This window comes from Papio anubis, chromosome 14 (assembly GCF_008728515.1).
Source record: "Papio anubis isolate 15944 chromosome 14, Panubis1.0, whole genome shotgun sequence".
NCBI classification, from domain to species: domain Eukaryota; kingdom Metazoa; phylum Chordata; class Mammalia; order Primates; family Cercopithecidae; genus Papio; species Papio anubis.
The window spans coordinates 39,184,311-39,201,067 of NC_044989.1; the positions used below are offsets into that span (position 1 = coordinate 39,184,311).

At 37.0% G+C, this 16,757-nt stretch overlaps 1 protein-coding gene across 2 annotated transcripts in view; it reads right to left on the reverse strand.

Moving 5' to 3' along the window:
• Positions 1–16,757, reverse strand: part of SOS1 (SOS Ras/Rac guanine nucleotide exchange factor 1) — a 164,094-nt gene that overhangs the window by 45,355 nt on the left and 101,982 nt on the right. For both annotated transcript variants that reach the window (XM_031655088.1, XM_031655087.1), the window contains exons 7-8: positions 9,264–9,374; positions 9,086–9,184 (exon numbers count right to left, since the gene is read on the reverse strand). In XM_031655088.1, the coding sequence (XP_031510948.1) occupies positions 9,086–9,184; positions 9,264–9,374 (210 nt within the window). The remainder of the gene's footprint in view (positions 1–9,085; positions 9,185–9,263; positions 9,375–16,757) is intronic.

The window sequence follows — 16,757 nt, forward strand, 5'->3', positions numbered from 1 at the left end:
GGGCCACACATAAATATACTAACACTAACCAGAGCTGATGAGCTTTTAAAAATTTGCAAAAAAAAAATCTCATAATGTTTTAAGAAAGTTGACGAATTTGTGTTGGGCTGGGGGTTAGACAAGCTTGCTGTATACCTTAAGAAAAGGCAAAATTAATGAAAGCACCACTGAACAATGAATTAGTTCATTGAGTTGATTTAGAATTTAATCACTCAAAAGTAAAGCCCAGAGAAATTCAAGTCAGTAAGATACAAGGCAATTTTTCAGTCTTAAAGAACTAACAGGTAGCAGAATATTGAGCATTTGATATTTTGTCCTGGATAAATTTTTTATATTTTTAATTCAGGAAAACATACCGAATGGTAGACAAAATATATAATTCTCATACATATAAAGATATTTATAAAAGAAAAAAATCCATTTGGACATCCTTTTGATTTTCTATTCTAAAAATGTTTCAAGTTTTGGAGTCATTTATCTACTATTTAACTGTAGCATTTTACATACAGAATATTCTGGTATCTCAAAAATGTTAATATTTTTTCAACCCATAAAACTTTCCTGATAAAATACTTTCAAAATGTCAGTTTTACCTTTATAGCATTAGGCAAGCTTCTAAAATAAATTTCAGTGTAATAAATGACCTTTCTTGTAAGCATTTTTTGCTTCTTTTACTCAAAATAGCTAATTTAAACTGGGCACTGGTGCAAAATAATTCAAGCTAACTACATCAAAAGGGTGGCTTATTGTGGCTACAGAAACAAAGCAGTGGCAAGTAGTATGTAAATGAGACTCAACAAAGCAGCATCCTGTTACCAGTGATATTCAATACCATGCTTTTCATGAGTGCCTATTTAATAATAATGTGCAATAGTAACAATTACATTTGTACAAAGGCAGTTTATTTCAATAGTTTAAAAAATTACTAAGTCCTGAGATTATATTACCATATGAGATTGTACTTAAAGTCATCTAGGGATTCATATATATACATATGTGTGTGTGCATACATATGTATATATGTGTATATATGTATATATGTATATGTGTGTGTGTATATATGTGTGTGTGTATATATACGTGTGTGTGTGTGTGTGTGTGTGTGTGTGTATTTTTTTTTTGTTTTGAGATGGAGTCTTATTCTGTCTCCCAGGCTGGAGTGCAGTGGCACGATCTTAGCTCACTGCAACCTCCGCACCTCCCGGGTTCAAGCGATTCTCCTACCTCAGCCTCCAGAATAGCTGGGATTACAGGTGCATGTCACCACACCCAGAAAATTTTTGTATTTTTAGTAGAGACGGAGTTTTGCCATGTTGGCCAGGCTGGTCTCGAACTCCTGACCTCAGGTGATCTACCAGTCTTGGCCTCCCACAGTGCTGGGATTACAGGCATCAGCCACTATGCCCAGCCAGGAATCATATTTTAAAGCAGAATGAAAACTCATATGCTCTATTGAGATGATAAAATTTAACTTTTCACAAGAAAGAAACCATTTTACCAGTGACTAATTTTTTTGGTCCCTCAGAAATAAGTAAAGAGGCAATAGTCAATATGGTGTGTTCCATGTGCAAAAGAAACCCTGAGAGAAAAATGGGATTAAATGTAAGGAGCTGTGAAAAGAAAATACCAAAATGAATACAAAGAATATAGCAGTATTCCGGAGAATAAAACTCAAGATTGTTTGATATATAAAAAATAAATTGTTGTACCAAACGCATTTTATATGCTCAATTCATTCACAATCATATAATGGCTTCCCTTTGATTAAAAAAAGGAATGCTTGAATTCGTTTTTATTTCTTGGAATTAATTTTCTCCAACATGGCATTATATACAATGAAGGAACTACCATTTACTTGAAGGCATTAACAGGCAGGTCCAGGACCCACAATTCTTGACTTTCAGTCCCGTGACTTTTCACTATAATAGGTACCCAAATAACTGAAATGACTTTGAAAAACCTCAATATTCACTAAATAAAACCTATTCCATAAAACAGGTAAATTGCAATGCATAAGAATGACAAAGTATACAGCCAAGAAATATACATTATCATTGTCTAACATTTGGGATATAAAAATATAGATCTCCATTTATTTTAAATATTATATACATAGAAAGAGCTCATCACAACATAAGAGAACACAACAAGCAAAGATTAGGTTCACGTTTTGATTTTGGAATTTTATTTGTATACTGTTTGATGAGACACCACAGTGGATTACAACATGGAAAATGCAAACAGTAACACCTGATTTACTAGCCCTCTTAGCAAATGTATGAAATATTATCCAAATTATTCCAGAACTAATTAACTAACTGCTGAGTAATTCAAGCCTTTTGCTCCTGTTTGCCATGACATCATTTTAAACATTCCACTAAAGGCTGAGGGAAAGAAAGGTCATGACATTCAAATAAATTATTATAAAGGCTGAGGGAAAGAAAGGTCATGACATTCAAATAAATTATTATTTTATGATACCAACACACCTAAAAGGTATGGGTGGAGAAGATGAAATTCTTAATTAAAATGAGATTTCAATTCCAAACATTAAACAGGCAATCAACCCTAAAAAACGTTAGGATATGTCATTTGTGAAAATACGCCTTTTAAAACCATCTCTCTGTTCTAATCAGAGAAAACATCACTAACTACAAATGCACCTCACAGTAGTCAAGTTTATTTAAAATTAGAAATTGGCCAGATATAGTGGCTCACGCCTGTAATCCCAGCATTTTGGGAGGCTGAGGTGGGCAGATCACCTGAGCCCAGGAGTTCAAGACTAGCCTGGACAAAATAGCCAGATTCTGTCTCTACCAGAAAATAAAATTAGCCAGGCATGGTGGTGCACAACTGGAGTCCCAGCTACTCAGGAGGCTGAGGTAGGTGGATTAATTGAGCCTAGGAGATTAACGATGCAGTGAGCAGTGATTGTACCACTGCACTCCAGCCTGGGTGACAGAGTGAGACCCTGTCTCAAAAACAAAACAAAACAAAACAAAACATCCCAAACACCAGAACAAAAAAATTAAATAAAAAACTGGAGTAATGCAATAGCTAACTGTTTGTTTATAATGGCTCTTGTGGTACACTATCCTATGCTTAACTTCAGACATTCAACATCTGTGGTCAGCTCCAATACCATGTAGCTTTGAGCCCATGGATTTCTGGATAAGAATTTCTGAATTTAGAAAGCTGGTTCAAGGGAATGTACCCTAGAGAGAACCTCCATTGGTTCTCTGCCAGACTTGGTGGTTTACGCCTATAATCCCTTTGGGATTGTAATCCTATGATCTCTTTGGGATTATAATCCTATGATCCCTTTGGGGATTACTTTGGGAGGCCTAGGTGGGAGAAGCCCTTGAGCCCAGAAGTTTGAGACCAGCCTGGGTAACATAGCTAGACCTCATCTCTACAAATAATAATTTTAAAAAATTAGCCAGGCGTGGTGGCATGTGCCTGTGGTCCCAGCTACTTGTGAGGCTGAGGAATCACTTGAGCGCAGGTGGTCGAGGTTACAGTGAGCTGTGACAGCACCACTGCAATCCAGCCTGGGTGACAGAACAAGACTCCATCTCAATAAATAAATAAATAAATAAAAATAAAAAATCTAAGATCAGGATGAAATAATTGGCCTAATGCAAAAAAAGAAAACAGGGAAAAAAAAAAAAGGGCAAAAGAGGGGGAAAAAGAGTCTGGGTGCAGTGGCTCATGCCACTAACCCCAGCACTTTGGGAGGCCAATGTGGGAAGATCCCTTGAGCCCAGGAGTTTGAGATCAGCCTGGGCAACAAAATGAGACCCTGTCTCTACAAAAAAATAATTTAAAAAAATTAGTTGGGCATAGTGGTGCATGCCTGTAGTCCCAGTTACTTGGGAGGCTGGGGTGAGACTGTTTGATCCCAGGAGTTCCAGGCTGCAGCAAGCTATGATCACACCACTGCACTCCAGCCTGGGTAGCAGAGCAAGACCTATCTCTAAAAAAGAGGGATGGAGGTGTTAGCGGGTAGCCAGTGTATAAAGCCAATGTAGCCAGTATGTATGCTGGAGAATCAGAACAACAAAAATTTTATTTTTATAGTGTACCAAAAACTTACTGTTAAGGGTTGAATTGTGTCCCCCATGAAAGATATGTTCAAGTCCTAACCCCTGGTACCTATGAATGTGATCTTCTTTGGAAACAGGATCTTTGCAGATGTAATCAAGTTGAGATGAGATCATCTTGGATTAGGGTGAGCCCTAAATCCACTGACTTGGTGTCTTTGTAAGAGAAAGGAAAGGGTGATTTGGATGCAGACACATAGAGAAGAACATGAAGCTGTGAAGAACTTGAAATGCAGATGGAGGAAAAGGCGGGAGTGATGGCAACTATAATCCAAGGACCACTAAGAATTGCTAGGGTCCACCAGAAGCTAGGCAGAGGCAGCAGGGATTCTTCCTTAGAGCCTTTAGAGGAAGTGTGGCCCTGCCCAAACCCTGATTTCAGATTCCCCGCCTCCAGAACTGTGAAAGAATAAATTTCTGTTGTTTATAAGCTTCTGAGTTTGTGGTACTTTGCTGTAGCAGCCTTAGGAAACCAAATACACTCATGTACACATAACAACATAAGATTTCAACCTGAATTTTAAAATAGAGGGAAACTTACTTTCCCTTAGGTTAAAAGTACCCAGCATACAAGAAAAAGTAAAGGTAATTCTCTAGGGAATTCAAAGTCATCCTGGATGGGTTTTTTTCTAAGGTTTGTTTGGGTGCATCTTGGGGAGATAAAATCCTATGTCTAAGGAACAAAGAAAATGTTAATACTTTTGTGGAACCAAACATGTACTGATTTGCTAACCTTTAAAATACCAGTCAGGCGAGGTGTGGGGGCTCACGCCTATAATCGCAGCACTTTGGGAGACCGAGGTGGGTGGATCACTTGAGGTCAGGAGTTTGTGACCAGCCTGGCCAACAGGGCAAAACCCCGTGTCTACTAAAAATACAAAAATTAGCCAGGTGTGGCGGTGGGCATCTGTAATTCCAGCTACTTGGGAGGCAGGAGAATCACTTCAGCCCACAAGGCAGAGGCTGCAGTGAGCCAAGATTGTGCCACTGCACTCCATCCTGGGTAACAGAGTGAGACTCTGTCTCAAAATACAATAAAAATAAAATAAAATATTGGTCAATATATTTACTTAGCCCTAAGAAATCTAAATTTGTTTAATAAAGTAAATTAAACTTCACATACAAAAATCACATTATTGAAGCAATATTTCAAAAGGGCACAAAGGGAAGTTTTTTTACTTCATAAAAAATTAACTTTAACTTTTCAAGTTAAAGAGTCTGAAGACTTGGCTGCTAACTTTAACTACTGAAGGAAAGAGTATTTTTTCAGTTTTAGTAGCATTAAAGTCTTATACTATTTTTAATTTATTTTTTAATCAACAAGTAAAAAATCATGTTTATGGTGTATAATAGGATCTTTTGATACATGTATATAACTGGAATGGCTACATCAAGCTACTTAACATGTGCATTAACACACATACTTTTTTGTGGTGAGAACACTTAACATCTACTTTCTTAGCAGTTTTCAAATATGCAATATATTGTTATTAACTGTAGTTACCATCAGGTACAATACATCTCTTGAATTTACACCTCCTAACTGAAATTTTGTGTCATTTGACCAGTATCTCCCTACTCCCCTACTCTCCAGCCTCTGGTAACCACCATTTTATTGTTTCTTTGTGTTCAAAAGTCTTATACTATTAATAGCTAAACTTATCTTTTGATTTTGTAAAGCTTAAGGCATTCTACCTAAGTTTCCAAAATAAATGTAATTATATAAAATTTACGGTTAAATTTTCTTTAAAATGTAAGACTAGGAATTTAAAGGGTCAGTGGCTGTGGCTCGCTCACATCCCAGCATCTTTGGGGCCGAGATAACGGAGTGATCACGGTGTCAGGAGATCGAGACCATCCCGGTTATCGCGTGAACCCTCGCCTTCACTAAAAACAATAAAATTAGTCGTGAGTGAAAGTTTGAATTAGTTATAGGGTTGAGAATATGTGAACTGGAGGCTTGCAGTGAGTTGATCCGCTTGATTACCTTCAGTTTGGCGACAGAGTTTAGACCTTATTCAAAAAAGAAAAAAGAATGTATATGTATTTTTTGCCATTCATTTTTTTTTTTTTTGAGGCGGAGTTCCCGCTTCTGTCGCCTCAGGCTGGAGTGCAGTGGCCGATCTCGCTCACTGCAAAGCTCCGGCCCCGGTTTATGCCATTCTCCCTGCCTCAGCCTCCCCGAGTAGTTGACTACAGGCCGCCACCACCGGGCTAATTTTTGTATTTTAGTAGAGACGGGTTTCACTGTGTTAGCAGATGGTCTCGATCTCCTGACCTCGCGGATCCGCCTCGCCTCGCCTCCCCAAAGTGCTGGGATTACAGGCTTGAGCCACCGCGCCCGGCCTGCCATTCATTTTTTAACAAGCATTTACTGAATGCCTAAATGCCAGACACTTGATAGGTATGAGAATTCAAAGATAATAGGGCTCCATTCCTCACAGAGCAAACAGTTGAATGATAAGGCAGACAATAAAAATGGGACAAGTACTCTAAAGAGATGTACATAAAGAAAGGAAGGAACTCACTGTGGGCATGGTGACTCACACCTGAAATCCCAGCACTTTTGGGAGGCCGAGGTGGGCGGATCACCTGAGGTCAAGAGTTCGAGACCAGCCTGGCCTACATGGTGAAACTCTGTCTCCACTAAAAATATAAAATTAGTCGGGTGTGGTGGCGCACACCTGTAATTAATCCCAGCTACTCGGGAAGCTGAGGCAGGAGAATTGCTTGAAGCTGGGAGGCAGAGGTTGCAGTGAGCTGAGCTCACGTCATTGCACTCCAGCCTGGAGAGGGTAGAAGAGGAATTCCAGATAAATGGGAAAAAAGGATAAGCGAAGAGGCAGTAATATGAACCGGGATACACATGGAACCCTGAACAGATTTGGCATATCCAGGGCTGCTAGGAAATTTTTTTTTTTTTTTCTTTTGAGATGGAGTTTTGCTCTTTTTACCCAGGCTGGAGTGCAGTGGTGTGATCTTGGCTCACTGCCACCTTCACCTCCCGAGTTCAAGTGATTCTCCTGCCTCAGCCTCCTGAGTATCTGGGATTACAGGCGTGCAGAAAAAAAAAAAAAAAGTGATGAGAGTCTTGTGGACTAATTAGGCAAAATTTCCTGCCCAATATACTGCTAACTTTGCAATATAACTTAGGCAGTAATATGAATCAGGGATACACATGCTTAAATCAGTAGAAATCTTTAATTGCTAATTGATGCACTTACTAAACTTTAAGTTATAATTTTAGAAATTTTAATAGGCTACACTTGGAAGAGTAAAAATTTCTTTTATATTATTAAGATGATTGGGTTTTATAGCCTTCTGAACTTTCATCAAAGCTTTTCGGGTTCATTGGGAGGGGGAGGTTGTTTTGTTTTGTTTTTTTGAGACAGGGGCTTGCTCTGTTTCTCAGGCTGGAGTACAGAGGCATGATCATGGCTCACTGCAGCTTCGACCTCCTGAGCTCAAGTGTTCCTCCTGCCCAGCCTTTTGAGTAGCTGGGACCACAGGTGTGCACCACCATTCCTGGCTAATTTTTTTATTTTTATTTTTGTAGAGACAGGGTTGTGCCATGTTGCCCAGGCTGGTCTTGAACTCCTGGGCTCAAGCAATCCTTCCACCTTGGCCTCCCAAAGTGCTGGGACTGCAGGTGTGAGCCACCGCACCTGGCCTTCTTGTTTTTATTTATAAATTGATAATGGCCTTAAGATTTTATATGGCCTTTGAATCTTTCTGATTTTCATTACAGGCTCAGGTAAAAAAAAAATTCCATTACAAAGAAAAATTCTATATAACAAAACAGTGTGTAAATGTCCCATTATAAGTATAGTTAGTAATAATGAATTCTTTGTAAAGATTTTACATACTAAATGCTTCCTCTCTTGATTACCCTCTTAAGATACTCATCCTGTAATTCCAAAGACCTTAAATGGTATCTATTGCTAAGAGCTTTGTCATTTCTGCCTGGTGATTAAAAATACCTTTTAACTCCCTGAGTCTTTTCTCAATGTAAACATTCCTAATTGAGAAATCAAACTGAATTCCAAATGCAGTGCAGAGACCTGAGAAAATGTAGGAATGACAGTTCCTCTAGTTTACTGTTAATAAATTCACAGACCTTCTGTTCATTCATTGATTCATTACAGAGAGCCCATTTTATCATCTGCAAACTATAAATATGATTTCCAGTAATATAGTCTCCATAAAAGAATCATGATACTAAACAGAAGTGTTCTTTGATGAAACAAATACTCATTTGAAAGCTAAAGAATAATGCATGTCTTCTTTTGTCTTTACAAGGCTAGTCCATTAAAGGTAGAGAGAATATCACTTTGAGCTACACTACTGAATTATAGTTTATACAGACTCTTTTCTTTAATTTCAGTATATAATAGGAAAAGAAAAAAAAACCCTTTCCTTTCAGTCAGTGCTTAATATTTTGAACTGTAATCAAATGGGCAATTTTTACTGAGATTATAGAAATATATTGTTTCTAAAGCAATGATAAACAGTTTAATACAGACAGTTGCAAACTTGAGCTATCAAAGTCAGGTAAACTAACCTTCCCCATTACTTTGGCCTTATCCTCACACTGGCTCTCTTATCCTCACACTGAGTCCCTGAGTCTGCTGAGGTCCCCAAATGGAAACTGTGATGCATAAATCCAAGGTGGTTTTCAAAGAATCAGCCATGTAAACAAAAAGTAAAGGTACAAGATAAAAATATCTGACAATTGCTTTAACATTCACTATAAAAACCAATAAAAGAAAAAAAGGAAAAACAAAAAGAAATTAAAAATAAAATTCACTACTAAAACGACAGAATATGCTACTCTTTTGCAGACTGATTTCCATTTGCTTCTTAAGAAAGAAAATGGAAACACTAATGTGCAGGGTACTCACATAATAATTTACAAATGAAGTAGCAAAAAGAAATTCATCACACCTCAATATGTTATAAATAACAATAAAGAGTTTTCTTACCTTCAAAAGTTCAAAGTAATGGAGACAGTGGTAAACAGGGGCCAGAAGCAGCCTGGGTAAAACATATTGAACAGCTTCTTTGAAACCTTCGCCTATTGACTAGAAAAAAAAAGTGATTTAATTTTTTTTTAAGTTTACTTTTCAGACATTGTACATCTTGATTTAAAAATTACTATACCTGCAAATAAAGTGCTGCCCCAGGCTTTGATAACTGACTAAGGAAACGATCATGAAAACCAGGTCGCAAAATATCTCGAGCATACGATTCATATGGATCAAATGCCAGTTCCTTAGAAAATAAAGAAGGTAAAACATAAATAATCTACCATTACAAACACAGAAAGATTTAATTATGGGGCACGACTATGCGAGCACAGTTATGTATTTCTTTGAAAGTCTCTAAACAAAAATTATATGACTACTAATTATAATTTTAATAGAAGAGATCCCAATATTCTCAAGTAAGAGAGTAAATCAGTTCTTTCTGATGAATAATAGAATCCTTTTATGTTATAACAGCTCTCATTAAAGGTTTCCAGTAGAGTATTATCAACAAACATGGCCATAAGAGTGGGCAGACTTTTGGTTCTAGAAAACAAAGCTTAACTTGAACAACAAAGAATATAAACATGTACAACTAGGTAAGGTATAAACATTTAGAATACTGAAGCCAGACATGTTTTTATAGTTCTCAGTGGTAGACATGTACTTTCATATTCTATAAACCAGAAGTAACAGTTCATGTCATCTAAAATTCATTGTTCTAATTTCACAAAACAATTAAACAAAATCCGAACTGCCCAAAATTTTGCCATCATTAATATCACCAATCAATAAACTAAATTCTAATGGCTCAGTTAAAAAGAGCAGAATATACTGGTTTTGAAGATTTCTGGGGAAAAAGAGAGTAGTTATCTTGATTTTAGCAGAAATAGAGTCGCTCCTCTTCTATCTTGTGCTGTATTCCTGGTATAAAACTATTATGAAAATGGTGCTCTAGATTCTAGCAGGAGCTCACTTCCATAAAGGGTAATTCTAGCAAGAGGAAGAGGACATCTAGTGGAGGAGCATAGTAGAAAGAGGTAGAAGGAAATGAAACAAAAGACGGTTATGAATTAAATCACCCTTAATGATGTTTTTCAGATTGCTTTTTTTTTTTGAGATAGGGTCTTGGTCCTACTCTGTCACCCAGGCTAGAGTGCAGTGGTGCAATCATGGCTCACTACAACCTCTGCCTCTTGGGCTCAAACAATCCTCCCTGCTCAGTCTCCTGAATATCTGGAATCACAGGCGCACACCACCGCGCCTGGTTAAATTTTTTGTGTATTTTGTAGGGACAGGGTTTCTGCCGTGTTGACCAGGCTGGTCTTTTTTTTTTTTTTTGAGACAAAGTCTCCCTCTGTCGCCCAGGCTGGAGTGCAGTGGCGCTATCCCGGCTCACTGCAAGCTCCGCCTCCCAGGTTCCCGCCATTCTCCTGCTTCAGCCTCCCAAATAGCTGAGACTACGGGCGCCCACCACCACGCCCGGCCAATTTTTTTGTATTTTTAGTAGAGACGGGGTTTCACCATGTTAACCAGGATGGTCTTGATCTCCTAACCTCGTGATCCGCCCGCCTCGGCCTCCCAAAGTGCTGGGATTACAGGCGTGAGCCACTGCACCGGGCCTGACCAGGCTAGTCTTGATCTGCAGGACTCAAGTGATCCTCCTGCCTCAGCCTCCCAAAGTGCTGGGATTACAGGTGTGAGCTGCTGCGCCTGGCCTCAGATTGCTTTTTAAGAAATGATTGAATAGTAATACCACCAGATCAGACATCAGAAGACGTGAGCTCTGGTTGTTGCAAAATGCAATATGGCATGTAAACTTCTAAGTCATACTGGATTCCTTGAGCTGGCTCCTAGTTGACTTCCCAATTTTTAACTCCTTCAACTTTATTCTCAACTAAAAATTGCTATCATAACACCAGAAATTGCAGTCTATTATGTTTTACAGAAAATGATAGTAAGGTTTCAAAAATAACAAGAGGATGGAGTCAGGTATGAATACAGTGGATTGGAGAAAAGACTACAAATGTGAAGAGATGCTTATAGCTTAGGTCTCTTCCAATTCAGAAATGATCATATGCCACAGACATGTTTGCCCTCCTCCCCTTTCAATAAGTCCTAATTTATTACACAATTTTTATAACTACAGGTAAAGAAAAGGCTTTATAATGTGGCTTAAAAGCATGGGTTTTGGAGTCACAGAGATGCACATTTCAATTCTGACCCTACTATTTATTAGCTGTGTAACCTTTGACAAACTACTTACTTTCTCTAAGCCTGTTTCCCACTGGAAATGTGAATAATAATTATTTCACAGGGTTGTTTACAGAACTAAATGAGATATAAGTAAAGGGCTTATAATAGTATCTGGCACAGAGTAAGCCCTGCATAAATGGTAGTAGCTAGTACTATCATTTTGAAATAGCTAATCTCAAGAGAAAAAAAAAATCAACAATTAACGAAGAATCCAAACACTCTTCACAAAGTTTTATTCTTGAAGACAAGTTTTTAGAATGGTAAGCAATTCTGAGAGATGGTATGAGTTAATAGATGATTTTATGATAGGTTCATTGGTTAAAATGTAACAATATTCATAGGAAATATAAAATTGTCAATACACATAATTGACAGAAAAGTACAGAGAACAGCCTAACCTAACTATACCCACCATCAAACTCAGAAAAGTTCAACATTTTATAATACCTGCCTCAGCTTTTTAGAAAAGAAATAAAACAATATAGATGTAATTGCTTCCTTTAGGCTCCCTTTCATAAGCTTATCTCCTGCTGATCACCAGAGGTAGTCATTACCTTGAATTTGAATTTTTTCCTTCCCGTGTACGTTTTTATATCATAATTACATATGTATCAAGAAACAAAGCAACATGTTGTTTTGCATGCTTTCAAACTTCATATAAATATCATAATGTATACATTCATCTATAAGTTGCTTTTTATACTCAAACTTTGTTCAAGTTTATCTATTTTGATTCATAGTTCCTTTCACTTTTTTTTTTAAACTTTGTATAATATTCTACTGTATGAATATATCATTTTCTCTAAATCCATTCTCCATTGATAGATAACTGTTTCTTGTTTTTCACAATTTAAAAAATTCTGTAATTTTGCACTTCACTTTATTGTGCTTTGCAGATATTGCTTTTTTTTTTTTAAAACAAGTTGAAGATTTGTGGCAACCCTGTGTGAAGTAAGTCTATTGGCCCCATTTTTCCAACAGCATGTGCTGATTTTGTCTCTGTGTCACATTTTGGTAATTTTTGAAATATTTCAAACTTCTTCACCATTATTACTGAGTCAGTGTTCACTTACCATTCTGAAACTCCTAGGGCCCTTAAGAATTATGCTAAATCTACTCTGGCTGTGCCCTATAAATGGAACAGCAAAGCCTGGATGATAGTACAACTGTTTACAACATGGTTTACTGAATATTTTAAGCCCACTATTGAGACCAACTGCTCAGAAAAAAACAAAACAAAACAAAACAAAAAACTTCTTTCAAAATACTGACATTGAACCTAGACACTTAAGAGCTCTGATGGAGATATACAAGGAGATTAATGTTGTTTTCAAGTCTCTTAACACAGCATCCATTTTGCAGCCCATGGATCAAGGAATAATTTTGACCTTCAAGTTTTATTATTTCACAAATATGTTTTGTAAGGCTGTAAGTGCCATAGACAGTGATTCTTCTGTTGTATCTGGACAAAGTCAACTGAAAACCCTCTGGAAAGGATTCACCATTCTAGATGCCACTAAGAACATTCATTATTTATGGGAAAGGTCAAAATATCCACATTAACAGGTGTTTGGAAGAAGCTGATTCCAACTCTCGTGGATGGCTTTGAGGAGTTCAAGACTTCAGTTGGAGGAAGTAACTGCAGATGTGGTAGAAATAGCAAGAGAAACAGGATTAGAAGTGGAGCCTGATGATGTGACTTGAACTGCTGCAAGTTTATGATAAAACTTGAATAGAGAATTTGCTTCTTATGGATGAGCAAAGAAAGTAGTTTCTTGGCTGGGCGTGGTGGCTCATGCCTGTAATCCCAGCACTTTGGGAGGCCAAGGCAGGCGGATCATGAGGTCAAGAGATCGAGACCATCCTAGCCAACATGGTGAAACTTGGTCTCTACTAAAAATACAAAAATTAGCTGGGCGTGGTGGCGCACACCTGTAGTCCCAGCTACTCGGGAGGCTGAGGCAGGAGAATCACTAGAACCCAGGAGGCAGAGGTTGCAATGAGCTGAGATCATACCACTGCATTCTAGCCTGGTGACAAAGTGAGATTCGGTCTCAAAAAATAAATAAATTTTTAAAATTTTTTTAAAAAGTGGTTTCTTGAGATGGAACCTACTCCTGGTGAAAATACTATGAACATTTTTGTAACAACAAAGGACTCAGAATATTACATCAACTTAGTCGATAAAGCGGTGGCAGAGTTTGAGAGGATTGACTCTAATACTGAAATAATTTCTACTGTGGGTAAAGTGCTATCAAACAACATCACCAGCTACACAGAAATCTTTCATAAAAGAAAAGAGCCAACAGCTGTGCCAAACCCCATTGTTGCTTATTTTTTAAACTGCCAGTCACCCCAACCTTCGGCAGCTATCAACATCAAGACAAGACCCTTCACCAGCTGAAAGATTATGACTCACTGAAGGCTAAGATGATCATTAGCACTATTTTAGCCGTATTTCTAAATTTAGGTATGTATGTTGTTTTAGACATAATGCTATTGCATGCTTACAAGACCACAGGATAGTGTAAACATAACTTTTATATGCACTATAAGCCAAAAAAATACTGACTTGCTTTATTGTGATATTCACTTTATTGCAGTAGTCTGAAACCTAAGCCACAAGATCTGTATAACTTAGTGTGCACATATGCATGAATATTTTTTAGAGCATGTAAACTACCAGGGGAAGTTGGTTTCCAAAGTGGTTATATCAATTTATATACTTAGCAGCAGTGATTTTTCCCAGTTGTCCACTTCCTTGTCAACAATTTGATACTATCAGACTTAAAATTTGTTAGCCTGATATTGTGAGACTATGCCAGTGTTATTTTTATATGTATTTCCCTGATTACTAGTAACGTTGAGAATCTACTTATATGGTTATGGGCCATTTATTTGTATCTTCTCTTCTGAGAATTGTTTATTAATAGCTTTTGACCATTTCTATTAGCTTGTCTTTACATGTTAAATTGATAGTTTTTAAAAATAGCTTTATTGAGATATAATTCATACACATTCACTTCACCCATTTATTGGGCAAAATTAGATGATTTTTAGTTTAACGGAATTGTGCAACTATCTTCATAATCTATTTCAGAATATTTTTATCACCCCCTCAAAGAAATCACACACTCTTCAGCTATTACCTCCCAAATCTCTAAACCCCCTCAGCCCTAGGCAACCATGAATCTACTTTTTGTCTCCATGGATTTGCCTATTCTGGATATTACATGTAAATGGAATCATACAATATGTAGTCTTTTATGACTGGCTTCTTGTGTTCAGCATAACATTTTCAAAGTTCATCCATGTTGTAGCATGTTTCAACACTCCCTTTTAGTTTTTTTATATTGTGGTAAAATATACACATGAAAATTACCATTTTAGCCATTTCTAAGTGTACAATTAAGTGGCATTAACAGACAATGTTGTGCAACTGTCCATTTCCAGATCTGAACTACTCTATCATCCCAAACTGAAACTCTATCCATTAAACAGTAACTGATCATTGCCTCTTCCCCATAACCCTTGGTAACTTATATTTTCTGTCTCTATTTAAATTTGACTACTCTTGTTACCTCATATTAGTGGAAACATACAATATTTGTCCTTTTGTGACTGGCTTATTTTATTAGCATAATATTTCCAAGGTTCACCCATGTTGTAGCATGTATTGAAATTTCATCCCTTTTTAAGCTGAATTATATTCTACTGTATATTCTACTGTAATGTATTTACCACGTTTTATAATTTAACCATTCATCTGTTGATGGACATGTGGGTTGTTCCCAGCTTTTGGCTATTGTGGATAATGCTGCTATGAATGTTGGCATACAATTATATAATTGAATCACTGCTTTCAGTTCTTTTGGGTATATATCTAGGAGTGAAATTTTTGGATCATATGGTAATTCTACGTTTAACTTTTTGAGAAACCAGCAAACTGTTTTCCAAGCAGTTGCTGCATTTTATATTTCTATCAGCAAAATATGAGGATCTCAGTTTCTCCACATCTTCATCAACACTTGTTACTTTCCCTTTTTTATTTTAATTTTAGACATCTTAGTATATGTGAAGTGGTACTGCATCAAGTTTTTTCTTTTAGAGATACGGTCTAACCTTGTCACCCAGGCTGGAGTGCAATCATGTGATCATGGCTCCCTGCAGCCTCAACCTCCTGCGCTCAAGCAATCCTCCCACCTCAGCCCCCCGAGTAGCTGGGACCATAGGCGCACACCACCATCCTGGGCAAATTTTCTAATTTTTGTAAAGACAAGGTCTCACTATGTTGCCCAGGCTTTATAGTGGTTTTGATTTGCATTTCTCTAATTTCTAATGAAGCTGAGCATCTTCTAATGTACCATGTTGGCCATTTATATATCTTCCTTGGAGAAATATCTATTCAAATCCTTTGCCCGTTTTTTAAATTGGGTTATCTTTTTGTTATATACACTGAATACTAGACTCTTATCAGAAATATCATTTGCAAGTATGTTTTCCCTTTCTGTAGGCTGTCTTTTGCTTTCTTGATGGTGTACTTTGAAACACAGAGTTTTTAATTTTGAAGAAGTCCAAATCATCTACTTTTTCTTTTATAGCTTGTGCTTTTGCATTATCTAAGTATCCTTTGCCAAATCCAAGGTAATGAGGATTCAGACCTGTTTTCTTCCAAGAGTTTTATAGCTTTAGATCCTACATTGTCTTTGATCCATTTTGAGTTAATTTTTGGATACGGTACAGGGTTCCAACTTCATTCATTTGTGCTTCTCTTATAACTATGGTGTCTTTTCTTGAATAGAAGTTTTAAAACGTAATCTCTTCCTTTCTGGTTTGCTCTATGTGTTAAGAAATCTTCCTATGTCAAAGTCATATAAATATATTCTCCTATATTTTCTTTTGAAGTTCTACTCTTCATTTTTAGATTTTTAATATGTTGAGTACTTTCTGTGAATTATATGTGTTATGGAACGAATTTTTTTCCATATAACCAGGTTTGACTCATTATCATTTATTAATGAATTCATTCTTTCTCTACTGATTAATGTAATATCTGTCACATATCAGGAGAATATATGTATATATTTTTTTCAGGGTTCTTTGTTCTGTTACCTAATTGTTACCTGCACCAATACTACACTCTTGTTTACTCCGGCTTCATAATAAGTCTTAGTATGTGGCAAGACTTTATCTAACATGTATTTTATCTAACAAGTACTTGAGGGGACAAGAACAAGTCCCCTCAACTTGTTCTTCCTCAAAATTGTTATTTTTGCTCCTCATTCTTAACACGTGAATTTTAGGATCAGCTTGCTATGCACTAAATTTGTAGATTATTTGGGGGACAACTGGTATCATTACAGTACTGAGTCTT